The sequence below is a fragment of the Sus scrofa genome, chromosome 2 (assembly GCF_054392235.1).
Source record: "Sus scrofa isolate SSC_HxYL_T2T_F1_AM1 chromosome 2, Sscrofa_HxYL_maternal_Yorkshire_Landrace_v2.0, whole genome shotgun sequence".
Taxonomy (NCBI): Eukaryota; Metazoa; Chordata; class Mammalia; order Artiodactyla; family Suidae; genus Sus; species Sus scrofa.
Window position 1 is genome coordinate 81,899,750 of NC_139384.1, and position 24,697 is coordinate 81,924,446.

Here is a 24,697-nt window from a genome sequence, read left to right on the forward strand (position 1 = left end):
TCTTATGTTTCTTTCTTTTTTTCTTCCCTCCCTCCCTTCCTCCTGCCTTATTTTCCTCTCTCTTTCTTTCCTCTCCATCTTCTTCTCCTCCCTTCCCTGCCTCTCTTTCCAACATAATGATTTAGTCACTTTGGTTGGAAGGCTGACTCGCTTGTTTCCAACTCCTCCAGCACTTTAGGAAAGTGGTTCAGTGTCTCTGACGCTCCGTTTGTTCCCCCAAGGGATGGAGATTAGTGTAGCACAGACTTGCCCAGGTCGTGGGGGACATCAGGGGAGGCCATGCATTACGCTTCCCCTGGGTGGCGAGCCCATAATTAGGTCTGTGAAAGTAGAAGCAGCAGGTGAGTCTGCTCTCAGAAGAAAGCATCTCTCTGGGTTCAACACCTCATCGCAGCCTGTGGCCCCTGCTGACCTCTCCAATTGGCCCCAACGGACCAGTAGGACAGCGACACGCTCAAAACTCATGTGAGTGAGCGACGGGTGCTATTGTGTGTCTGTCTTCTGAGTGTGTGACTCACGTGTGTGTGTGTGTGTGTGTGTGTGTGTGTGTCTTGGGGCTGGCAGTAGGAAGTGGACATGGAAGGCTTCCTGGAGGAAGCGACCTTTGGGCAGAGTCGCAAGGGATGTCCAGGAGGAGGTCTGCTTAAGAGGTGGTGGTGGGCAGCGGGTAGGTGTGGACAGAATTAACAGGTGCGCAGGGATGTGGTTTGGGGAAGTGAAACTCTGCCAAAAATGATGGGCTTGGCGGAGGCCCTGGGGGCTGATCATGCAGGGGCCTGGGAAGCCAGGGATGGCTAAAAGCAGGGACAGGGGTCCTTGTGTTAGAGACACAGGCTGGCCTCAGGACTCTGCCACCCTTGTCGTTACCAGCAGACACCCACCTGGAGGCCATGTCCACTGATGATGGAGCTCTAGGTTCCAAGGTCACACATCCTGGGTTCAAGTTCCAGTCCCACCATGATGTGATGTGGACAAATCCCTTAGGCTTTCAGTACCTCAGGTCACCTACTGAGCACCTAGGCTGAGCCAGAACTGTGAATGCCTTATCCTACTGCATGTAGTAGAGTCAGTGCTGTTGCTTACCCTTAGTTTACAGATGCGCAAACTGAGTCTCTCATCCAGGGACAAGTCAGGACTCAGCCCCAGGTCTGGCCAGCTTGACCTTGGACCCAAGGTGACAGCTCTGACCTCCTCCAAGTGGATAGTAAAAAGGATAACAAGTGGCCATTAAACAGAGTCTCAGGAGTTCCTGCTGTGGCACAGTGGGTTAAGAATCAAACAGCAGTGGCTTGGGTCACTGCAGAGGTGTGGGTGGGTTAATGGATCCAGTGTTGCCACAGCTTCAGGGTAGGTCACAGCTGTGGCTCAGGTTCAATTCCTGGCCCAGGAACTTCCATGTGCCGTGCAAATGGTCATTAAAAAAAAAAAAATCAAAGTCTGGCTACCCCCCTAAAGTGACTTGCCCTTAGTCACCTAGCCAGGGGGCCAGCTGGTGGCTCCTAGGCTTGCCTGACCCCAAAGCCCATGCTCTTCAGCACATAGTAGGTGCTTTAGAGACAAGAGACTTGGGCATGTTGACAGAGGAAGAAGCTGAGGGCCGGGTGACAGAGTCTGCAGCTCCCAGCAGGACCTGGCATAGCGTAGATGATGGATAAACATTTGGGATCTGAAGACCCACTGTGTGCAGAACTATGTATGTTTTTCTCTCATTTGCTCATTCCCTGTCTCCCTGAGTTGCGTACTAGCCTTGCTCCCATTTTACAGAGGGGAACACTGAGGTTCAGAAAAGTTGAGTCCTGGGCTGAGCTGCACAGGCAGCAATAGCAACAAGAGCCGACAATATTTTGGGTGGTTCCCATGTCCCAAAATTTGTTCAAAGCACTTTACATGTTCATGTAAAAGTGAACCCTAGGGTGGAGGTATCATTCATCTTGCCATTTTATGGACAAGGACAGTGGTTTTTAAGGTTAAGCCATTTGCTGAGAATGATGGAGTACCTGCCATATACCTTGCATGTGATGGGCTCTGGGGTGCCCACCTCTGGTCTCCGGCCTCTGACCGCCCACACCAGTGTTGTCCCTCAGTTAAGGGTGACACGGACTCCTAGTCGTGAACTAGACAAAAACCAGTGAATAGTCACTGAGCTCCTGGAGTCCCAGGTGCTGTCTGTGCCAGTAACGAGAGCCTGACCTCGAACTCTACAACCCCCTCTTGAACCCAGATTCCAGCTAGAGGCCGTGCCCATCCAGTGGGCTGCCTTGACAGGGGGTGAGCACCCCATCACTCGGCGAATCCAAGCAGCGCTCCCATGGAGGAAAGTTTATACTCAGGTGAGAGAACTCTCTGAAGCGGTCCCTGGCAAAAGCTAGGAAGCTAAGTTCCTAGCTTCCATTGAAGAAAGGAGAAGGGTTCCTGGGTCCCTGTGTGGGAAGAGAAGTCAATTTCTAGCACAGCCCAGCCTGGGAGGAGGGGTGAGCCCTGACTGGGCTTCCCAGGCACAGAGCCAGGCAGGCAAAGGAAGCTGTGGGCCCCTCCCTTCCCTGACTCAACACACTTATGACAAAAAACCCGGGCGTTCAGAGCCTGGTAGAGAGAAGACCACGTGAAGGGGACTCAGAGCGAGTGGAATTCAACACGATGACTCCTCACAGCCAGGCTGAGGGGAGGGGACCCGGGCCCGCAGTGAGACATCAAGGCAGAGCTTCGAGGGGGGTCCAGGAGCCAGGTGAGGGGAAGAGCTTGGAAATGGGGAAGAAGGGAGACTCGGTGTCTGGTGTTTAGGATTGAGCTTAGCCCGGGTGAGGGCTGGGGGTCAGGAGGGAAAGAGGCCCCAGTGTTCCTGAGCTGAGGCTGCAGACCCCACCTTGGGTGGGATGGAGTTAAGGGAATCCATACAAGAGAGGAGGGGCAAAGGTGAGAGCTGGGTGGGGGCGGCCACCTGAAGAAAGAGCCCATGGAGGAGGAGATATCAGCTCCTGGCCCCGGACCTGTCTCTGGACAGTGACCTGGCTCCAAGTCAGGCTCTCTGGCCACTGGAGTGTGGTCAGAAGGAGCGGCTGACATTGGGCTGGACTGGCAGAGGGACAGATCCAGAGATGCACAGATGCACAGATGGACAGACAGAGGTTGGTGGGAGGGGAGGCATTGCTGATGGACATGAAAGCAGCATGTGGGGAAAGGGTTCAGAGGAGGCTGGGGGTCCACTGAGACCCTCTGCTTCAGTGCGGGCTCTGGATATGCTCCTAGGACTCTGGGGCATGCGGTGATGGGAAGCCTAGCCTTACCCTGTGCCCCCGACCCTATTCCCCCGGCAGAATTCTCAAAATTTCCCAGAAGGCGGCGGCGGTGCTGCAGGAGGGGAATGCAGCTGGCACTGGTGGGGCTGATGATCGCAGCTCTGTGGGCTGGGCTGCTGACTCTGCTTCTCCTATGGCGTGAGGACACCCCCAGCCCCATATGGCCTCTCTCTTGTGTTCCCTCTCAGACCCCCACTCTCTGATCCTGGGGAGCCCAACATACCTCTCAGAGCCTAGTTTCCCCATCGTGTCTCCCATGTATCCCCACCAGCCCCTTTCCCTGCCCCTCCCACCCACCCCCAAGAGGCCCCTGCCCTTGCCCAGCACCCCAGGACCCCCTGCTTTCAATACCACCCACATGGTGCACCCAAAGCCTCCATCTCCAGCAGGCAGGTGGGGTGTGGATGGATGGGGGGCCCCTGAAATGTCCTTCCTCTCCCCTCCTCTCCTCTCCTCCCCAGATTGGGACACTGTACGCAATCTGAAACAGCTGGAAGAGGCCGCTGCCCTGAACGGTATGGGGGGGGGGGGTTCTTTTCCTGCTTCTTGACTTCTGTGCAATGTGGGAGAAGGTCTGGGCTCCAGAGTCCCACCCCCGCCCCAGGAACTGAGGGTCAGTCTGTGCCCCTCTGGTGAAAACCCACAGATGCTTGGAGGACAGGCTCCGAGAAGTGCCAGATGGAATATTATGTCACTGTCCGTGCCTCACCTTCCTCACCTGTAAAATGGGCATCCTTTTAGGGCTCAGAGGCAGAAACCAGCTAAGACTTTCGAAATGCTCAGAATGGAGTCCAGTGAGCTTTCGAGAAATGCCTACCACTTTTTCAGTTCATTCTGGGTGGGGGAAGGGTACACCTGTTCATTCGATTCTTGCCGGCACTTTCCTGAGTACCGGCAGACCTCGGAGATACTGTAGGTTTGGTTCCAGGAAAGAGCAAATATAATGATAAAGCAAGTCACATGCATATTTTGGTTTCCCAAGAACATATAAAAGTTGTATTTACCCTATAATGTGATCTCTTAAGTGTGCAATATCATTATGTCTAAAAAAAGTGCACACACCTTAATGTAAAAATATATTCTTTCTAAAAAATGCTAATCATCACCTGAGCCTTCAGTGAGTCATAATCTTGGCTGGTGGAGGGTCATGGCATGTAGAAATTCCCGAGCCAGGGACCGAACCCACGGCAGTGACCTAAGCTGCTGCAGGGACAATGTGGGGTCCTTAACCAGCTGCCCCACTAGGGAACTCCAACAGACTCTTCGTTTTATGTACAATTTCTCTGTAGCAGGTGCTGCTGTTCCATAGCATTTTCTCCACAGCAGAACTTCTTTCACAATTGGAGTCAATCCTCTCAAACCCTCTGCTGCTTTATTAACTAAGTTTGTGTACTATCCTGAATACTTTGTTGTCATTTCAACAGTCTCCAAAGCTTCTTCTCTGGGAGTCGTTCCCATATCCAGAAACCACTCTCTCTACTCATCCATAACAAGCAACCCCTCATCTGCTAAGTTTTATCCTGACAGGGCAGCAGTTCAATCCCATCTTTGGGCTTCTCTTCTAATTCTAGCTCTCTTGCTCTTTCCACTGCATCTGCAGTTCCTCCTTCACCAAAGTCTTGAGCCCCTGAAAGTCATCCAGGAGGGTTGGAACAGACTTCTTCCAAATTCCTGTTACTGTTGCTATCTTGACTTCTTCCCATGAATCACAAATATTCCTAATGGCATCCAGGATGGTGAATCTTTTCTGGAAGGTTTTCAGTTGACTTTGCCCAGATCCATCAGTGGAATCACTGTCTATGGCAGCTATCACCTTACAAATGTAATGCTTAAATCATACATAAGACCTGAAAGTTGAAATGATTCCTTGATCCATGGGCTGCAGAATGGATGCTATGCAGCAGGCAGGAAAATAACATGAATCTCGTTGTCCATCTCGACCAGAGCTCTTGGGTGACCAGGTGCTTTGTCAATGAGCAGTAGTATTTTGAAAGGAATCTTTTTTTTTTTTTTTTCTGAGCAGTAGGTCTCAACAGGGGGCTCAAAACTTTCAGTTAACCGTGCTGTCAACAGATGTGCTGTCATCCAGGCTCTGTTGTTCCATTTATAGAGCATGGGCAGAGTAGATTCAGCATAGTTATTAATGGCCCCAGGATTTTCAGAACAGTAAATGAGCACCGGCTTCAACTGAAAGTCACCAGCTGCATCAGCCCTAACAAGAGAGTCAGCCTGTCCTTTGAGGCTTGGAAGCCAGGTGTTGACTTCTCCTCTCAGGCTGTGAAAGTCCTGCATGGCACCCTCTTCCAACAACAGAAGGCTCTTTCATCTTTACTGAAACTCTGTTTAGTGGAGCCACCTTCATGGATGCTCTGAGCTGGATCTTCTGGGTAACCTGCTACAGCTCCCACACCAGCCTTCACTGCTTTCCCCTGCTCTCTTCTCCTAGGGAGACGGCTTCCTTCCTTCAACTTCATGATCCAGCCTCTGTCAGCTTCTCACTTTGCTTCTGCAGCTTCCTGACCTCTCTCAGCCTTCTGAGAACTGGAGGGAGCTAGCCTGGCTCTGGATGAGGCTTTGGCTTCATGGAATGTTGTGGCTGGTTTGATCTTCTATCCAGGCCATGAAAGCTTTCTCTATATTAGCAGCGAGGCTTTTCACTTCTTTTTCATTCAAGTCTTTACCAGAGCAGCATTCTTTTTAAAAAAGTTTTAAAGTAGAGTTGATTTAGAATGTTGTGTCAATTTCTGCTCTACAGCAAAGCGACCCAGTCATACATATAGATACATTCTTTTTCTCATATTATTTTCCATCATGATCTATCATAAGAGATTGGATACAGTTCCCTGGCACAGGAGGCTTAGCTTTTGATCTCTCTTGGCTTTGGATCTGTGCCCCTCACTAAGCTTCATCGTTTCTTAGCTTTTGATTTCGAAGTCACTGTAGGGCTTTTTTTTTTTTTTTTCCTTTTTTTTTTTTTTTTTTTTTTTTGTCTTTTTGCCATTTCTTGGGCTGATCCCGTAGCATGTGGAAGTTCCCAGGCTAGGGGTCCAATCGGAGCTGTAGCTGCCGGCCTCCGCTAGAGCCGCAGCAACGCCAGATCCAAGCTGCGTCTGCAACCTACACCATAGATCACAGCAACACCGGATCCTTAACCCACTGAGCAAGGCCAGGGATCGAACCCAAAACCTCATGGTTCCTAGTCGGATTCGTTAACCACTGTGCCACAATGGGAAATCCTGTAGGGCTATTTATTGATTGAATTTCAATATTGTTGTGTCTCAGGGAATAGGGAGGCCCAAGGAGAGGGAGAGAGATGGGGGAAAGGGTGGTTGGTGGAGCAGTCAGGACACATTTATGGATTAAGTTCACCATCGTATGTGAGTGTGGTTCATGGTGCCCTGAAGCGATACCAGACTAACATCAAAGATCACTGACCACAGGGAGTTCCCGTCGTGGCGCAGTGGTTAACGAATCTGACTAGGAGCCATGAGGTTGCGGGTTCAGTCCCTGCCCTTGCTCAGTGGGTTAACGATCTGGCGTTGCCATGAGCTGTGGTGTAGGTTGCAGATGCAGCTCGGATCCCAAGTTGCTGTGGCTCTGGCGTAGGCCGGGGGCTACAGCTCTGATTGGACCCCTAGCCTGGGAACCTCCATATGCCGTGAGAGCGGCCCAAAGAAATAGCAAAAAACAAAAAAAAAAAAAAAAAAAGATCACTGACCACAGATTAACAACTATAATCTTAATGAAGTTTGAAATATTGCGAAAATTACCAAAATGTGACCCGGAGACACAAAGTGACCAGATGCTGTTGGAAAAATCGTGCTGGTAGAACAGCAAGCCGCAGACCTTTGACTTGCAAAAAGAAGTGATTATCTGCAAACCCAAATAAAACGAGGTCTGGGAGTTCCCTGGTAGCCTAGTGGTTTAAGGATCTGGTGTTGTCACGGCTGTGGCTTGTGTTTGATCCCTGGCCCGGGAAATTCCATATGCCGCAGACACAGCTAACCACCGCCCCCCGCCCCTGCCCCCCACAAAAAACAAGGTCTGCCTTTACTTGTGACCTCAGCCACTGTGACTATGTGACTAGGGGTGGGGGGTGGTATGTGATGGGGGGGTCCCTGTACTTGGGCCTGGGATGGGGGCCTTTGAGGACCTTCCTGGCTCTTGGGTATGCGTCTTCTCTCCCACTGCCCCAGTTTCTCAGGTGTCCAAGGACTTGGAAAGACACAAGGGTGATCAGATGGCCCAGAAATCCCAGGGTGAGTGAGCTGAGCTCGGGGTCTAGGGAGAGGAGGTGGGAGGGGGGATGGATGGATGAGTGGACACAGGGCTCTGGAATTGCAAAATGGGCAGGTGACCCTAAAGACTGAGGCGGGGTGGGGGTGGGGGGCTCTGTGGGAGTGGGTCTGAGAATTTGCTTACCACCAAGTCCCCTCCCCTACAATCAGCTGCCCAGATGTTGCAGGACATGGCAAGAATCCAAGCTGAACAGAAGAGAATGGTATCTCAAGGTGAGAGATGGAGGCCAGGGAAGGGGGCCTGGGTCCTAGAGCCGTGGGCTGAGGGCGTATCTTAGCATCATCCCTGACACCAGCCCCACCCCTACCTCCATCAGAGTCCGAGCTTTTCCGGAACCTGGATGGTCTTCGAGCAGACCTGAGCAACTTGAAGTCCTACAGTGAGCCTTGGGAGGGGCATGGGGGTAGGGGGGCAGGGAGGTATGTCTAACCCTTTGTCTCTGACCCCTGCCCTTTCCCCCCAACCACCCAAGGCTTGAATGAGAGGCACAGGGCCTTGCATTCACTGGGAAGACTCCAGGAGGAGGTGGAGAAGCTGTGGCTGGAGCTACACGAGTCCAACGGTGAGCGTGCACGTCTGTGCCCATGAGCTTGATGATGCATGTGACAACCCTGGGCGGGGGGTGGCAGTGTGTGTTCCAATGTGCAGTCCAGGTGCGTATGTGACAGTGGATGGTGCATGTTTATGTGTGTGGCAGGGCTGATGGAGATCACCCTAGAAAGCCCTTTCTGATTCCAACAGCTCCCCTCTTCCGACCTGGAGGGGGCGCCCACAATTTTTTTCCCCACCTTTGGGAAAAGCTGACCCACATTTATCATCTCTGGGTCCCCTTTACTGATCTCTCTTCTGCCTGATTTGTCACTGCTAGAGGAGGGCCGTGGGTAGGATGCCCTCGGCCACATGGGACCCAAAGGGTTGTTTGATCCCACCAGTGGCGGTGGGGGTGGGGGGGCGTGGGGGGTGTCACTTCTGTAGCAGTGGAGACAAGGAGAACCTCGGTGTCTTCCCCAGGGCTGGTAGTGATGGAGGCAGTGCTGGCACTTCTGAGGGGCGCGGGGATGGGCCAGCAGGCCAGCAGGCTGCAGAAAGAACAGAAATTCAATCACCGTGCCTTCAACCTGGAGGGGAACCTGGGTGTTACTGCCTGAAGTCCCCACCCCCTGACCCCTATGGCACCCTTGATTTTTGGCCTTCCACCTCTGGGAAGCCCCAGCTGGGTCACAGAAGGGGAAGGATCTCTGCTTGGTCTGGAGGAGTGCTGTCCCCTGGGACATGGTGCGGCTGTGGGAATCCCAGCAAGAAACCCCCGCTGCGCTCCTCCCCGGGGAGCAGGGGAGAAGGGCCTCTGGATCTCACGCTAATGGATTCCCTCCTAATTCCTTGAGTCCCTCCCGCAAAGTCTGGTCCTGCGGTCTGGGATCTGAGCCCAGCTCAGCTGCTCTTCGGGGTGACCGAGTGACACAGAGCCAGGACACCAGCCCCGAAGTTTTCTTTTTCTTTTTTCTTTTCTTTTCTTTTTAGGGCCATAGCTGCCCAAGTTCCTGGGCCAGGGGTTGAATGGGAGCCTGCATCCTCACGGACACCATGTCGTATTCTTAACCCACTGAGCCACAACAGGAACTCCCCCAAAGTTTTCCTGAAAGGACCAGAGATGCTGTCTTCAGGTTTTATCATTGCTCCCTGCAGAGGGCTGCCTACTGGTTACTGTTGTTCCCCAGGGTTTCTCAAACTGATGTGGACCCCAGACCCCTTAGAAAATTTCCACCAGGAGTTCCTGTTATGGCTCAGCAGTTACAAACTCAACTAGTATCCATGAGGATGTAGGTTCGGGTCCTGGCTTCGCTCAGTGGGTTAAAGATCTGGTGTTGCTGTGAGCTGTAGTGTAGGTCATAGATGCAGCTCAGATCCTGCATTGCTGTGGCTGTGGTACAGGCCAGCAGCTGCAGCTCCAGTTCCACCCCTGGCCTGGGAACTTCGATGTGCCATGGAGGTGTGGCCTTGAAAAAGCAAAGCAAAAACAAACAAAGAAACAAAAATCACACACAAAAAGAAGAAAGAAAAGAAAAATTCAGAGTTCCCATCGTGGTGCAGTGGTTAACGAATCCAGCTAGGAACCATGAGGGTGCAGGTTCGATCCCTGGCCTTGCTCAGTGGGTTAAGGATCTGGCGTTGCCATGAGCTGTGGTGTAGGTTGCAGATGCAGCTCGGATCCCGCGTTGCTGTGGCTGTGGCGTAGGCCGGCAACTATAGCTCTGATTTGACCCCTAGCCTGGGAACCTCCATATGCTGTGGGAGCGGCCCAAAGAAATAGCAAAAAGACAAAAAAAAAAAGAAAAGAAAAGAAAAGAAAAATTCCACCAAAGCTATGGAGCCCTCCATGAACATCACTCTAAGAAAATCTATTCCTGGAGTTCCCGTCATGGCGCAGTGGTTAACGAATCCGACTAGGAACCACGAGGTTGGGGGTTCGGTCCCTGCCCTTGCTCAGTGGGTTAACGATCTGGCGTTGCCGTGAGCTGTGGTGTAGGTTGCAGACGTGGCTCGGATCCCGCGTTGCCGTGGCTCTGGCGTAGGCCGGTGGCTACAGCTCCGATTCAACCCCTAGCCTGGGAACCTCCATATGCCACGGGAGCGGCCCAAGAAATAGCAACAACAACAAAAGACAAAAGACAAAAGACAAAAAAAAAAAATCTATTCCTGAGTTCCCTGGTGGTCTAGTGGTTAGGATTCAGGTGCTTTCACTGCTGCTGTCTAGATGAACTCTGGTCTGGGAACTGAGGTCCCACATTAAGCCACTGCATGCCATGGCCAAAAAAAAGAGAGAGAGAGAGAGAGAGAGAGAGAGAGGGGAAAAATTATTTATTTATTTATTTTTGTCTTTCTGTCTTTTCTTGGGCCACACCCATGGCATGTGGAGGTTCCCAGGCTAGGGGTCCAATCAAAGCTGTAGCCGCCGGTCTACACCAGAGCCACAGCAACACCAGATCTGAACTACACCTGCGACCCACACCACAGCCCACAGCAATGCCGGATCCTTAACCCACTGAGCGAGGCTAGGAATCAAACCCGCAGCCCCATGGTTCCCAGATGGATTCATTAACCCCTGAGCCACGATGGGAACTCCAAGAAAATTTATTTTAAATCACAGTCCAGAAACAGTGGTTTTAACCTCCCACCTGGGAGTGCTGGTGGTGGTGACAGTGCCTGAGGCTTGTTACCTCATGGGTAGGGGCAGGGGGAGAAAAGACCAAGGTGGTCCCAGATCGAGGCCATCAGGACCCAGTCCTCCAATCTTCTCCCACACCCTCACCCAGGCTCCCCTGACCAACTAGAAGAAAAGCATCTCAATTTCCTGGAAAGTGGCCCAGAGTGGTAGTTTTGGGGGTGCTGGCAGCGACGGTGGCCAGGGCTATTATTGGGGCAGGGGGGCTGTTAGTGAAGATAGTAATGGAGAAAGTGATGCCGGCGGTCTTGACCTCAGCATTGCCATCGGCACTAGTGACGAAGACGTGGCAGGGCTGGTGTCGGTAAAGGTGGCGTTGGCCGTGGTGTTGGTGGTGGAGAGAGGCGGCTGGCCACCGTGGGTACCTGCGGTGATGATGCTGATGGTCAAGGTGCTGCTACCGTGGGGTGTTTGTGCTAATGGTGTCCAAGCTTGAGATGCCCCTGCAGGGGAGCTGGTTCTATGACAGCGTCTGAGCTCCAGGGAAAAAGGCAACCTGTGACTCTCTGTTAGGCTCTGGGATGGATCTGCTTTCAGCCCAGACCCTGGAAGAGAGGCTGAAACCCACCTTGCCCATTGTACCCATGGCACCCACCACGGCACCCACCACGGTGCCCACCACGGTCCCTACCACGACGTCCACCATGGTGCCCACCACGATCCCCACCACGATGTCCACCACGGTGCCCACCACGATGTCCACCACGGTGCCCACCACAGCTGACCCCCTCAGCCTCTCCTCCACCCCAGGCTCCGTGTGCAACACATGCCCTGAGGAGTGGGTCCATTTCCAAAGGAAATGCTACTACTTTGGTGAGACGGCCAAGAAATGGATCCAAGCCAAGTACGCCTGCAGCAGTCTGCAAGGGCGGCTGGTCAGCATCCACAGCCAGGAGGAACAGGTGGGCCCGGATTCCCTGGGGGAGGAGGTAGATCCCCACCCTGACCTCCTGTGTGGTGGTGATGAGTGAGGGACCCAGGCACACTTCCCCAGCCCTCCATCCCTGTCCTGCTCCCCAGGACTTCCTGACCAAACACGCTCACATAAGGGGCTCCTGGATTGGTCTTCGGGACCTGGACATCGAGGGGGAGTTCATCTGGATGGATGAGAAGCCCCTGGACTATAGGTGAAGGGGGGGCATGTAGAGGAGGGGGCCTCTTGGGGGGACCTCTCTGTGATGAGAGGGGAGGGTATTTGGGGGCATGTACTCCCAAGCCTGGTCTTGGGGAGCTTCTGGATTGCAACCCAGGGAGATGGTCAGGGCTTGGATTCGGGCTCAGACTAGGAGTGGGGGAGGCGGGAAGGGTGTCTCTGGGCCGCAGGGAGTCGGGGTGGGAATCCAGGGATGGGGTGGGGAGGAGGGCCCAGACTTGGAGAGGTATGTCAAGGCCAAAGATGGTGGGGGCCCTTCCTCTTCCCCATCTGCTGACCTGAAGCCCTCCCGCTCCAGCAACTGGCAGCCCGGGGAACCCAACGACGCGGGCCAGGGAGAGCACTGCGTGATGATGCAGGCCTCGGGGCAGTGGAACGACGCCTTCTGCGGCAGTTATCTAGACTGGGTGTGCGAACGGCTGGCCACTTGCTGAGCATCTGTTCAGCGCCTCGGCCCTGATTCCCCTGGGATGTTTTCCACAGATCCTGACAGGACTCTGCCCACCTAAAAGCTACACCCCTCTGCCACTCCCCAAGCTCAAATATGGGAATATCCGGACCCTAAGAACCCCCAGTCATGGCCTGGATGCCTCTTTTGTGGCCAAAGTGTCCCCATGATGTCTCTTCCAGCCCAAACGGTAGAAGCTGGCTGGTCCCCCAGGTCCCACCAACATCCCAGAGGGCCTGGCCCTTGCTCCTCAGCCCGAATGGTCATCACTTCCCTGTCCTCCGTTGCTTGGAGTTCCCACTTTGAGAACCCCCTGCCTGTGAGCTGGAGGCTACAAGCCCCCTTCCCTCAGGGGTGCAGCCCCTGGCAGCCCCACCCTCCAAGGAGCAGCTGATAACCCCCTCAGACCCCAGCATCCTTCCTCTGCCTCCACTCTCCATCTCCTGATGCAGCCCCTGTGTCCTGGCATCAAAGGACAGAGATCCCCGGCTCAGGCAGCTGGGCACCACCATCCTGACCTTCATGAATATCACGGGGTAGCAACAGCCCCTCAAGCTGGCTGGCTCTGGTCCCCAGGCATAGAATGTGGGAGCCAGGAATTTCAGAACCTGGTCCCTGAGGCCACCTCTGAGTCCTGGAACTGAAGTGGCATTTCTACCTCCCTGATTTTTTTTTTTCCCTACTTCATTACCAGAAGCATTTGCTAGGGCCTGGAGATGAGGACTCTGGGATCCGGGGAGGCCAAGAACACCCCTAGACCCCCAGGAATATTGTAGGGCCAGGCAGTGGGACCACCCTGAATCTAGGTCCCCACCCAGAGCAAGGCCCAGTGCATAGAATGCTGGAGAGGCTGCTGGGGAGGTGGCCAGGTCACCTGGCAGTCGGTTCAGGTTCTGAGCTGCCAGCCCCACCCCCTCTCAGGCAGCACCAGCCCCAGCCCCAGGCTTGGCCGGGGTCAGCCCCCCACCCCTGGGAGGCTGTGGATGGAGGCAGACCGGGATCTCAGGATACCCTGGTTAAATGCCTTGCTGCCACCTCACCCCCAGTCCCTGGCCTAGAAAAGGAAGAGCCAGACATCCCGTAATACTTGGTCCCCTTTGAGAAAGAGGAGTCCATGAGGAGGCACCCAAGCTGGACCACCTAGGACCTGGGAGTCAAGGATCGGGCCAAACACCAGCCAGGTGGGGGAGGGAGGGAGGAGGTCACCTTGGGGCTCAGAATGGGCAGAGACAGAGATGGTCCTTGGAGCAAAACTTGCTCTCTCCTCCCCACCCCACCCCCAAATTTCTGTCTCCTCCAGACCCTCGGAACTCCAGGCCAGCCACAGCTGCCTACCTGAGCTCTCCTTGTGGGAACTCACACTCCAGCCTCCCAGTGGCCCAGGCCACACTGGGCCACCCTTGCCACTCTTCCTCTCACCACCTGCCTCCTCCAAACCCATCAGAAAAGGCCATGGGCTCAGGCAGTCAAGCCACATTCAAAACCCATGTACTTTCCACCCTCTCCTGCTACAGCCTTGGTGCAGCCCCCATCCTCGCTGGCTCAAGTCTCCATCTTCACTGCCCCCAACCCCCCAAAATTTTCCTTCCAGCTCAAAGAAAAAGCCAAAAGTCCTACAGGTCCTTTTTGATCATGTGAACCCCTCACACGTGCCATACCTCCCCAATTTCAACCACACTAGCCTCCTCACTGTCCTTTCAACATGTAGGCTCACTCCTGCCACAGGGCCTTTGCACATGCTGCCTCCCCTGTTAGCTCCTCGCCCCCATTTAAAATGACACCTCCTGACTCCCAATCCCTTATATCCTGGCTGTACTTCTTCACTGCAGCATCTTGTCCTTTCAGTAGAATGTCTATTTCAGGAGGGCAAGGGCCTTTGTTTTGTTCTCAGCTGTGTCCCCAGAGCCTGGCACATAATAGGCGCTCAATAAATATCTGTCAAATTAACTGTGTGATCTTCTCTTGGAACCTGCTTCAGGGCCTGTGAAACGAGGGGTGCTACGTGCCTGGTTCACCAAGGGCTGGTGCTGGGTTCATCCTCCTCATGCCTCCCCTACCCACCTGGGGGCTTTGGTCCCAAGCATCCTAAGTCAGAGCTGCTGTGATGGGCACCCACAGAATCATGGCTGCATGTACATTCTCCCTGTACTCCCCTTGCCCCACCCCAAACCTACAGCTTGTTCCGAACCTTATCCCTTCTCCACGAGTCCCTACTCATCCTCTGCAGGCAGCAGCAGACCCTGGGCCCTCCTCTGCCAGCTCGCAAGCTCGGCAGCACCCCTTGGCAACCAGCTGTATCTCCTCCCCTCCTGCCCGCTTTCTCTGGGGCATCCTTTGCTGCCAGACCTCTGGACGGAGCCGGCCCTGCATCCCTACCTCCCGCCCCTCACACCTGGAATCTGACCCCTGCCCCAGTGGGCCCTGAAAGCCACCTCACAAGAGTCCCTGAGGACCTCGGTCTGCTAAGCCCAAAGGTGACGCCAGCAGTTCTCTCTGAAATCCAGCTTTCCAGGTACCACAGCCTCTGGCTCTCCATTCCCCACGCCTGTGGCTTCCATCTCTGCACTGATGCTGCCCCCTTACCCCAGATTCATTCTGCCACCCCATGGCCACCCCCTCTTCCAGCTGCCTTGGGATGCCTCCCCTCCTGATCCTGATCCTGGTGGGAGCTCAGTACTTTTATTTATCCTGTTGAAAAACGATGCACTACCTTCTCTGCAACATGCAGAAGCCCACCACTGGCTGGGATGACTGTCACTGCCCCTTACCAGGCCTGGTGGGTCCCCCTCCCCTCCCCACCTCCTGCCACCCTCCAAACAGCCAAGTTGAAAAAGCTGCACCCTCCCCATCCTTAAGCCCCTCTCATAAGCTGTGAGGGGGGACTAAGCCAAAAGCACCCAAGATTCCCTTTGAAAATAAGACTTGTGCAGGTTCAAGGGGGAGGAGAGAAAGACTTGAAGAAGTTCCCCTTGCCCCCACAAAAGTCCTAAAGGGCTTTCCTTGAGGGGGGAGGAGTGATCAGGGACCAAGCGTGGCGGGCAAAAGGGCAAACAAGTTTGCCTGAAATGTAATTCTTTTACTTTTTTTTTTATCTTAACAAGGAACCTGTGTTTGTGCATCGATTGTGTGTACAGAAATGACTTCAAACTATTTTAAGCATCCAGATGATTCTGAGGTAAGCCCACCCATTTCCTCTTGAGACCCAGGTCACGCGGGCCAGAGTTCTCAAAGTGTGGCTGGGAGCAACAGCAGTTCCTAGGAACTCGTTAGAAATGCAAATCCTCGGCCTACCCCGGATCTGCAGAATTGGAAACTGGGGCGGCAAGGGGGACGTCCCCCCCATACAAAGCCTATGTCCTAGAGCCCTACTTCTCAGACTAAGGTACACAGGAACCCCTGAGGTGCACCTGAGAGCCTGCATTTCTGACAAGCTTCCGGCAGATGCTGCCGCACAGGTCTGGGAACCACACTCTGAACAGCAAGGGTCTAAAAAAAAATGGTTGACCACCACCCTCTGCCTGTTTTCTAGACATACATTTGCCCCCATTCCCCCCACTTCTGCTGTCAAACAGAGGCTGCTGGGTAGAAACTATTTACTCTCTGATCCTCTACAGAAAAAGGGTGCCAACCCCTGGTCTAAAGAAATCTCCCTTGGAGTTCCTGCTGTGGCGCAGCAGAAACGAATCCGACTAGGAATCAAGAAGTTGTGGGTTCAATCACTGGCCTCGCTCAGTGTGTTAAGGATCCAGCATTGCTGTGAGCTGTGGTGTAGGTCGCAGGCGGGGCTGGGATCTGGCATTGCTGTGGCTGTAGTATAGGCGGGTGGCTACAGCTCCGATTCAGCCCCTAGCCAGGGAACCACCATATGCCACAGGTGCGGCCCTCAAAAAGACAGAAACAAAAACAAAAAAAGGAAAGAAATCTCCCTGGCCTTGGTCCCTCCATCCCAATGCCTCCCTATCCCGACCTCTTCAGCCTCAGCCTACAGATGGTCTCCAATTATGATCCCAGAAAGTGTCAGCATTCTCCCCATTCCAGCCACACCAGCAGCTCCTTCCGCCTGGTTTATCTTCTCTCGGCCCCCAGCCTCCCCCACCCCCCAAGGTGTCCCTCCCTCCCTCCCCTCTATATTATAAACATGCTTGGGCCTTGGCCTCCCTCATCAGTCTGAGGCAGGGGCCTGGGCCAAGGTGTTGAGCGCATCTCCGAGGCCCTCACACAAGACACAAGACACAAGACACACTTGGGAAGGGAGCAATCTGCATCCTTTATCTGCGTGGGATCAGCGGCCCTCCAGGGCCCGGTCTCGGGCAATGACCGCCTCCTCGAACTTGATCATGAGCGTGGTGCCCTTGTGCCAGTGGGCCGTGACCTTGGCGGGGAAACCACTGTGCGTGAGCACCGCCTCCACGATGCCCGCCGTGAAGCTGGCGCAGTTGAGCGTGCTGTTCTCCTTGGGCACGGAGATGTAGGTGTTGATGAGCGGCTCCCGCTCGATGATATAGAAGGTGCGCGCGTCGTCGTTGGCCTGCTCCAGCTTGTCGGCCTCCTTGCCAAAGAGCGCCTTCCACACGGCGCCCTTAACGAAGAGCAGGGCGCCCAACACCTTGGTTTCGCGCCGGGCACCCTTTTCTCGAGCCACCAGCGCATCCAGAACGCGGGCGCCCACCTGGCGGCCCAGCGCGGCCAGGCGCGCCTGCAGCTCCGCCACGGAGAAGACACGGCTCTGGCAGTGCTGCACCAGCTCGGAGAAGAGCAGCGCGAAGGCGCTCAGGCTCACCTCCGTGCGCGGCCGGGCCAGTGCGCGCTCCAGCAGCGCCGACTTCCCGCGCGTGAAGCGCGCCTCCATGGCGCCGCCGCCGCCCTGCGGGGAAACAAGGAAACGTGGGTGTCAGAGGCGGGAAGAACCCCCTGCCCCTCCCCGCCCTCGTGTGCTCCATCGTTGACTTCCCACGTGGGAAGAGATGAGTGGAAGACATGCAGGCCTCCACCTGCGCGTAAAGCCTACGTGCGTTACGCCTAGCCAGCGACAAAGGAGGGGAGCTGGGGTAGGTTTAGATTCTTGCCGAGGAGGTTTGGGAGGGTGGCTCGAGGAGGAAGGTGGGAGGAGATACAAGAGGGGGACCAGAAGGGGTCGCCCCAAACGACCCAACGCTCGCGTTCCAGGTGATCCTCAGGCGTTAATAGCGCCATCATGAACCCTCCGCCACCTGTGCGAGTAATTATAAAGCTAATTAATGCACACGGGCCGGGGCGTCAGACCCAGGGCAGGAAGGGGAGGAGAACAGGCGGCCATGGGAGGACACTGGCAACTGCCCCTCTCCCACCGTGCGCTCCAGCAGCAACAGCGCCAACTTCCCAAGGTGAAAGTCGGGGAAATAGGGAGAGAGAGGAGTAGAAACAGCGTCGAGACCGAAGGCCATGAGCGTTGGGGGCTGGGGGAACCGGCAAGATACTCGAGGCAAGGAAAAAGGATGCCGGGAACCCTTCCAAACCCGTGCCCTGGGGCAACTCCGATTTGTCCTGCATGAAGCATGCCTTCTTGAGTGGGCCTGCGTTGGGAAAAAGACTGGACGGGCGGCCAGAGAAGGTGTTGGGAGCCCCCTACCCTCGTGCTCTCCAGAAAGGTAGGTGCACAGTGGGACTCCAGAAGGAGGGAGCCGACTGTGGGACCCGGAAGTTAGGGGAGCCAGGAGGGGGCGCTGTGATCCTCCCATCCCAGGGCGTGAGGCCACTGCTGTCGGTGGCTGGAGACCCGGAAAGGGGTTGTTGGGAGAAAACCACGAGGGGGTGCTGAGAAAAACACTGCGATGGGGGATGGCAGCAGATGTGGGGGATCCCAAGGGCGCTGAGACCCCCTCCCCCAAGGGTGGGGTCGGGAGGGGTGGTCGAGAACCCCGCCCAGACTATGTAGGGACAGGGCCAGAGGCAAAAAAGCCTAGGGTTGCTGAGAGGGACCCAACCAGGTCTGCGTGGCGGATGGAAAGTCCAGTGGGGGAGGGGAATCTCAGGAGCTCCAGGATGCACCTGCCCCGGTGCGCAGCTGCCTACGTGGGGAGGGCCCAGCGCGCGATAGGGGAGCGGGGGGGTGTTGAGACCCTCCACCCGGCTGCCATGGGGCTGGTGCGCTAAGCCGCGGAAAGATCTGGATCCCGGCCCAGGAGTGGACCACGCAGAGGGACCAACGAGAAGCCCACCCTCTTCGCGGTCCCCCGGGATGGGCCGAGGCGAGCTGACCGGGGATCGCGGATGCCAAGGCCCTGGCCCAGGGCCCAAAGACCCGCGGGGAGGGATCGGGGAGTGGAGCGGGCTACGCGCTGGGAGGGGTCGTGGCGGGCGGGGTCTCACCGGGAACAGCGGCCGCCGATTCGGCCGAGCTGCTTTACGGCGCCGTAAAAGGCCCGGGCGTGCGCAGGCGCCGCGACGGGAGGGGCATGTGGGCGGGGCGATTCCAGAGAGCGGCCACACGGGGGCACCCGTGTCCGTGGGGTCGGACTGAGGGTTGCCTTGCTAGCCTTGGTGGGCCCGCCACCACCGGTGCTCAAGAGCACACGTTTGACGGTGGTCCCATGTCTGTCTCTGGCACATGTGCGTCCTTGGGCATATGTCTTCTCGTCTCAGGGGCACACGCATGCCCTCGGGTACACATTCTCTTTGTAGGAGCACATGTATGCCCATGCGCACGCGCTCACCTGTCCTAGAGATATACACATGGCAGTGCACACACGTCCACTCTCTTAGGTCCATGCGCATGTCCGTGGACAAGTATTCTCTTAAGAGATGTACATCCATGAGTCATGGGAATAATACACTTAGGGGCGTGTGCACACCTGGATACGTGCTCTGTGAACAGATACACTCACGAGCATAGTGCACAGGGGCTCATATATCCGCGGACCCATTCACTCTTAGGGAAGCATTGGATGTCTCAGGCCACAAATTCTCATGCACACATTCGGGTTTGGGACTCAATTACCCCCTGGGTACTCGTTCGTGGACACATAGGGATCCACTGGGGGTGTTCCTTCTCACATGCCTTCGTGCCCCCAGGGTTCCTGGCGTCATATCCACGTGCTCAGTGTGTGACCTTCCCCATTCCCCAAGTCAGAACACTCCCCCATCAGCTCCCAAAGCCACCCCCACCCCCACCCCCACCCCAGCCACACCAATAACAGATGGGAAAGCCACACTGTTTCCCCTTGGCCTTTATCTTCACGGACCACGCAATGAGAGTGCAGAAAGGAATGGACGCGTGCCCGGGTACACACTGTGAACACCCTTGGTGGCATAATCAGACACACTCATGTCCACAAATTCCTATTCACACCAGCACAGGCAGTGACGGGGCACACCCACAATTACAGAGACACATTTGCACGGTGTACCCCACCCCCACCCTGGCACAACTCCATTGCACAGGACACACGCGTGTTTACTCTGACAGTGAAACACTCAGGTGCAACACGTGTCACCCACACGTGTACAGTGACACAGGGGTGCACACCCCAGTCGCTGCGACTCCCAACATGCACCTATAACACCTTCCTTTGTGAAGTGCTTATCCCCGCCACATGCACAGGCACACACACAAAGCCACAACACTCATGCACCGGGACACATGGTTTTCTACAGGTGGAATGAAACACAGTGTGTACCCAGGTTCAGACCAGGCTGGGGCCCCCATTTTCCATCTTCACTGAGAGGTGCAACCTTGTCCTCCATTCTGCAGCCAGGGTTTTGATGTCTTCTCATTTATTTAGTTGTGGGCTCTGTGGGGGGTGGGGTAGAGGGCAGAGCCCATAGGTCAGGCAGATCCCACTCTTGGAAGAGAACCTGGGGCCACATGGGGGCTCATCCACCTCCCCAGCCCTGACTTACTTGGACTTGGGGTCTTCAGCATCTCAGTGACTTTCCGTAACTCATTCTTGATGTTGGTTAGGTCTGGGTTTGGGGGAAAGATAAAGGAAAAAGCTTTATCTTCAGGAATCATGGAATGCGAGTGCAGAAACAAATGGACACATGTGGGTACATTCTCTGAACGCCCTTGGTGGGGCTTTAGCACCTTTATTAGAAACCACCTCCCTTCCTGACCCCCAATCTGGGTTGCCACAGAATGTGTGTACTTGGGGTTCCCAGCAGCATTTCTATACTCCCTGAGTGACTTGGAGGGTGACATCCATCACCCCTAAACTCTGTGCTCTGGGAGGACGGTCCCCCTGCTGTCCCCTCCTTTGACCCCCCCCCGCCCAGCACCCAGCCCAACCCTGGGCATGGAGACAGATTTGCCCAGTGAAGGTCTGTAAGGGCACCTGTTGGCAGTGTCCTCAGTTTCAGGTTCCCCTCCTGGACCTTGTTCTTGACCGTTTCAATGAGCTCCTTGTTCGAGTTGATCCTCTCCTTGATGGTGCTCCAGCCTGCCTTCTGCTCTTTCTGGCACTCTTGCACCGAAATGGAGACTGAAGGTGCGGATCAGGGAGGTCTGTGTCACCATTGCCCCCCCACCCCACCCCTCACCCCGGGCCTCCTCTCACCATTCCAGATCTCCCTTTTCAAGACCAGCAGCTCCTGGGACAGCTCGGAATCTGTTCGGGATGGGGAGGTGGAGCAAGAAGAACTTTGAATCGCCTCAGTTCTGCCATTGGGAGCAGCACTGGGCCTCCCTGGCCCCTGGGGACCCCCTCTATGCTGCCCCAGACCCTTTCCTCGCCACCAAAAAGCAAAACCAAACCCCCACTCACTCTTCATCAGGACCAAGGCCAAGAGGACAACGCAGGACAGGGCAAGGAGAATGTGTAGGCTCATCATGGCTCTGTGCAACCAGTGGGAGAACTGGGCAGGGTCTGAGGATGGCCTGGACCGGACTGGGACTGGGGCAGAGGCAGGACAGGTTACCTCCAGGGCCCAACACGGCCACTCAGACCACCACCGAGAGCTCTGTCGTCCACACCCACTGGTCCCAGTACTAAAAATTGCTGGGGCCATCCATAACACTGCCACCAACATGCAACCTAGCCAGTGCCCCCTGCAAACGTCCCCAGTAGTCACCATTATGCTCCCTTTATCATCCTTGTCACCAACAGCCACCGACATCAGTGCCTGATGTTGCCAGCATTGTCCCATCACCAGACCTCATCAGCTCCGTCTAGGTGATTCCTTCCTGATCCACTCCATGGTCACCTAGACACCATCACCGTCACCCAGACCTTCACCAACACTTCCATGAGGACAATCACACCACGGTCATCATCACCAGCTACAAAGCTACCCCCTACCACTGTCACACACAAGCCTTGACATCACCACAGCCATTGACCTTGACCTCCACATGCTGCCCTATGTCCCTGAAGCCCCTCCCAAGGCTGTGTGATGTGCCCTGGCAGGCAGCTACTTACCCTTATTCTTGGGCGGTGAATGACTGCTTTTTGACTGATCCCGGTTTCTGAAGGTCAAGGTGATATTCTCATAGGCAGGGTCATTTGCACCTGTGGGCATGTCGGTGGGAGGGGTTGTGGAAACCTGGTGGGAGCTCTGGGGCAGAGATAGGTTTGGTTCACCAAACCCTGTGAGCAGCAAATTTCTGGGGGTAAAGAGAAGGAGTGGAGAAGGAAAAATCTTCATCTTGAGTAAGTGGAGAGGATGCGTGTGAACATTTGGGTGATACATAGAAACACGCATGTTTTGCGTGGGGGAGGGAACCCTCTGGCCCCCACTTTCGGCCCTTGACCTCTCCCTCTTGACCTCTCCCCACCGCCCCCGGCCCCCGAGGTGCCTAACCTTCTTTACAGGCTGGGGGCCCCTTTTTCTTGTCTTTGAAGGCTGCCGCCTGCATCTTGAGCTCCTGGTTCATGTAGATTTCCTCAGTCTCCATGGTCCCCAGCCTGCTGGTTTGTCTGTGCACATCCCCACCCACCGGAAAGTGTCTGGGCAGATGAGGAAATCTCTGCATTACGGAGGAGGAAAGGAAGGAGGGGTCATCCTCTTTTCAGGGATCCAGGACCCTCCCACTCTGGGGCATCCTTACCCCAACCCTGGCTCAAGAAGGGTCTTAGGAGACTAGAGTGTCACAGAGGATGAAGAAGAGATGCCCATAGACCTGGAAATGGAATAGAGTGGTCGGGAACCTGGGGGGGGGGAGGTGCTCACTAACGCTATGGTGGTCACCTATCGTAATGCATAAATGTGTTAAATCAACACATTGTGCATTGTAAACTCACACAATGTCACCGGTCAATTATACTCAATGAAAATAATTTTTTTTAAAGGATGGGAACTTTACAGGAAGCTCTTTGTGTCTGTCTGTCTACCTAGATGAACCTCATCCTCCTGTCTCCCATTGCTCTCAGGGGAGATATGTGGCACCCCCAGAGTCCCACTTTTAGGGGCAGGAGTATCCAGCCTTGGAGTTAGGATTCCTAGGTCCCAACACCTTTCTTTGCTCTGTCCCAGTCCCACCATTCGGCTCCACCCTAAGAAGTTCTGCTTCTTCAAGGCCCTTTGGAGGAAGGGAACGGATATGAGGCAATGGTGCTCACCACTGGAACGCCACACCCACATCTGGGACTATGGCCAGACTTCATCTTGACCTAACCCCAGAAGTAGTTTCCCCCTCCACCTGCAGACCCCTGGAGAAACACTCAAGAACACACACTCATCCACACATCTGCTCACCTGCCCTGACCCCCCCCAACACACACACACAAACACATGCACATGCACACACCCCTAAATACACCTAGTCACACATCTACTCACGCGTATGCATGGCACGCTCATTTGCATGCTTATACATATTCATGAACTCACTCTGGCTAGGTGTCTTAAAGCTCTCTTTGAGCCCATCTGACCTTAAAAGCTGAGGATTAAAATGAGACAAAGTAGCAGTTCCCATCACGGCTTAGTGGAAATGAATCTGACTAGTATCCATGAGGACACAGGTTTGATCCCTGGCCTCACTCAGTGGGTTAAGAATCCAGCGTTGCGTTAGCTGTGGTGTAGATTGCCAATGAAGCTTAGATCCTGCTTTGCTGTGGCTGTGGCATAGGCCAGCAGCTGCAGCTCCAGTTCAACCCCTAGCCTGGGAACTTCCATATGCCAAGGGTGCAACCCTAGAAAGAAAAAAAAAAGACAAAGTATATAGGGAATTTTCTCTTTAGGTCTAGAGGAGTGGCTTCCTATAGAAATATAATGTAAAACATGTAGGTTTGCGGGCAAGGTTTTTTAAAATTGAAGTATCATTGATTTACAATATTTATATTAGTTTCAGGTGCACAACATAGTGATTCAATTTTTTTTATTGTTATTTCCCCCAACACAGTTTTTTTCCACTGTACAGCATGGGGTGATTCAATATTTTTAGGTTATACTCAAAGTTATTACAGGAGTTCATGCAGTGGATTAAAGATCCAACTGCAGTGGCTCAGGTCGCTGCGGAGTTGTGGGTTGCAGCCCCCGCCCAAGAACTTCCATATGCTACTGGTGTGGACATGAAATTAAAAAATTAAAGTTATTACAAAGTAATTGCTATGTTTCTCTGTGCTGCACAATGTATCCTTGTTGCTTATCTATTTTATACATAGTATTTTGTACCTCTTGATCTCTTCCCCTTATATTACCTCTTCCACCTTCTTCTCCCCACTGGTAACCACAAGTTTGTTCTCTACATCTGTGAATCTGTTTCTGTTTGGTTGATTATATTCATTCTGTTTTTTAGATTCTACATGCAATTGATAACACACAGTATTTGCCTTTCTCTGACTTATCTCACTAAGCCCTCCAACTGCATTCATGTTGTTGCAGGTGGCAAAGTTTTGTTCTTTTTTATGGCTGTGTAATATTCCGTTGTATATATATACCACGTCTTCCTTATCCATTTATCTGTTGATGGACACTTGGGTTGCTTCCATAATATCTTAGCTATTGTAAACAAGGCTGCTGTGAACTTGGGGTACATTTATCTTTTCAAATTAATGTTTTCATTTTTTTGAATATATACCCAGGAGTGGAATTTCTGAATCATGTTTTGGTTCTATTTTTAGGTTTTGTTGAAGAACCTCCATACTGTTTTGCATTGTGGCTGGACCAATTTACATTCCTCAACATTGTACAAGGGTTCCTTTTTTTCCACATTCTTGCCAACATTTGCTATTTGTAGGTTTTTTGACCATAGCCATCCTAAGTTGAGGTGATACTTCATTGTGGCTTTAATTCACATTTATCCAGTAATTAGTGATGTTGAGAATCTTTTTATGTGCCTGCTTGCCATCTGTATGTCTTCTTTG

The 24,697-nt window shown here is 54.1% G+C and overlaps 4 protein-coding genes across 12 annotated transcripts in view; 2 read left to right on the top strand and 2 right to left on the bottom strand.

Annotated features, from left to right (window-relative positions):
• Positions 1–244: 244 nt before the first annotated feature.
• Positions 245–14,366, top strand: FCER2 (Fc epsilon receptor II). 7 transcript variants are annotated; one of them, NM_001435344.1, is given in 11 exon segments: positions 245–465; positions 2,222–2,330; positions 3,315–3,434; positions 3,758–3,811; positions 7,493–7,555; positions 7,745–7,807; positions 7,912–7,974; positions 8,068–8,157; positions 11,332–11,720; positions 11,839–11,945; positions 12,270–14,366. In NM_001435344.1, coding segments are annotated over 10 exon segments (1,107 nt in total). In that variant the 5' UTR covers positions 245–465; positions 2,222–2,308; the 3' UTR covers positions 12,406–14,366.
• A 2,301-nt stretch (positions 14,367–16,667) lies between these two features.
• On the bottom strand, positions 16,668–18,821 carry TRAPPC5 (trafficking protein particle complex subunit 5). 2 transcript variants are annotated; one of them, XM_003123147.6, is made up of 2 exons: positions 18,768–18,821; positions 16,668–17,283 (listed from the first exon to the last, which is right to left on the bottom strand). In XM_003123147.6, exon 2 carries the CDS (start codon positions 17,266–17,268, stop codon positions 16,702–16,704), a length of 567 nt encoding a protein of 188 aa, XP_003123195.1. In that variant the 5' UTR covers positions 17,269–17,283; positions 18,768–18,821; the 3' UTR covers positions 16,668–16,701. The 2 variants fall into 2 exon arrangements, with proteins under 2 accessions (XP_003123195.1, XP_003123197.1); XM_003123149.6 differs by having other exon boundaries at positions 18,617–18,821.
• PCP2 (Purkinje cell protein 2) overlaps positions 17,713–24,697 on the top strand; it is a 47,906-nt gene continuing 40,921 nt past the window's right edge. For both annotated transcript variants that reach the window (XM_003123152.5, XM_013987340.3), the window contains exon 1: positions 17,713–18,046. In XM_003123152.5, the coding sequence (XP_003123200.3) occupies positions 17,841–18,046 (206 nt within the window). In that variant the 5' untranslated portion in view covers positions 17,713–17,840. The remainder of the gene's footprint in view (positions 18,047–24,697) is intronic.
• On the bottom strand, positions 19,609–22,868 carry MCEMP1 (mast cell expressed membrane protein 1). Its single transcript, XM_003123159.6, has 8 exons — positions 22,846–22,868; positions 22,194–22,359; positions 21,812–21,901; positions 21,158–21,286; positions 20,951–21,001; positions 20,729–20,875; positions 20,298–20,360; positions 19,609–20,188 (listed from the first exon to the last, which is right to left on the bottom strand). The coding sequence occupies exons 2-8, from the start codon at positions 22,285–22,287 to the stop codon at positions 20,172–20,174; spliced, it is 591 nt and encodes a 196-aa protein (XP_003123207.1). The 5' UTR covers positions 22,288–22,359; positions 22,846–22,868; the 3' UTR covers positions 19,609–20,171.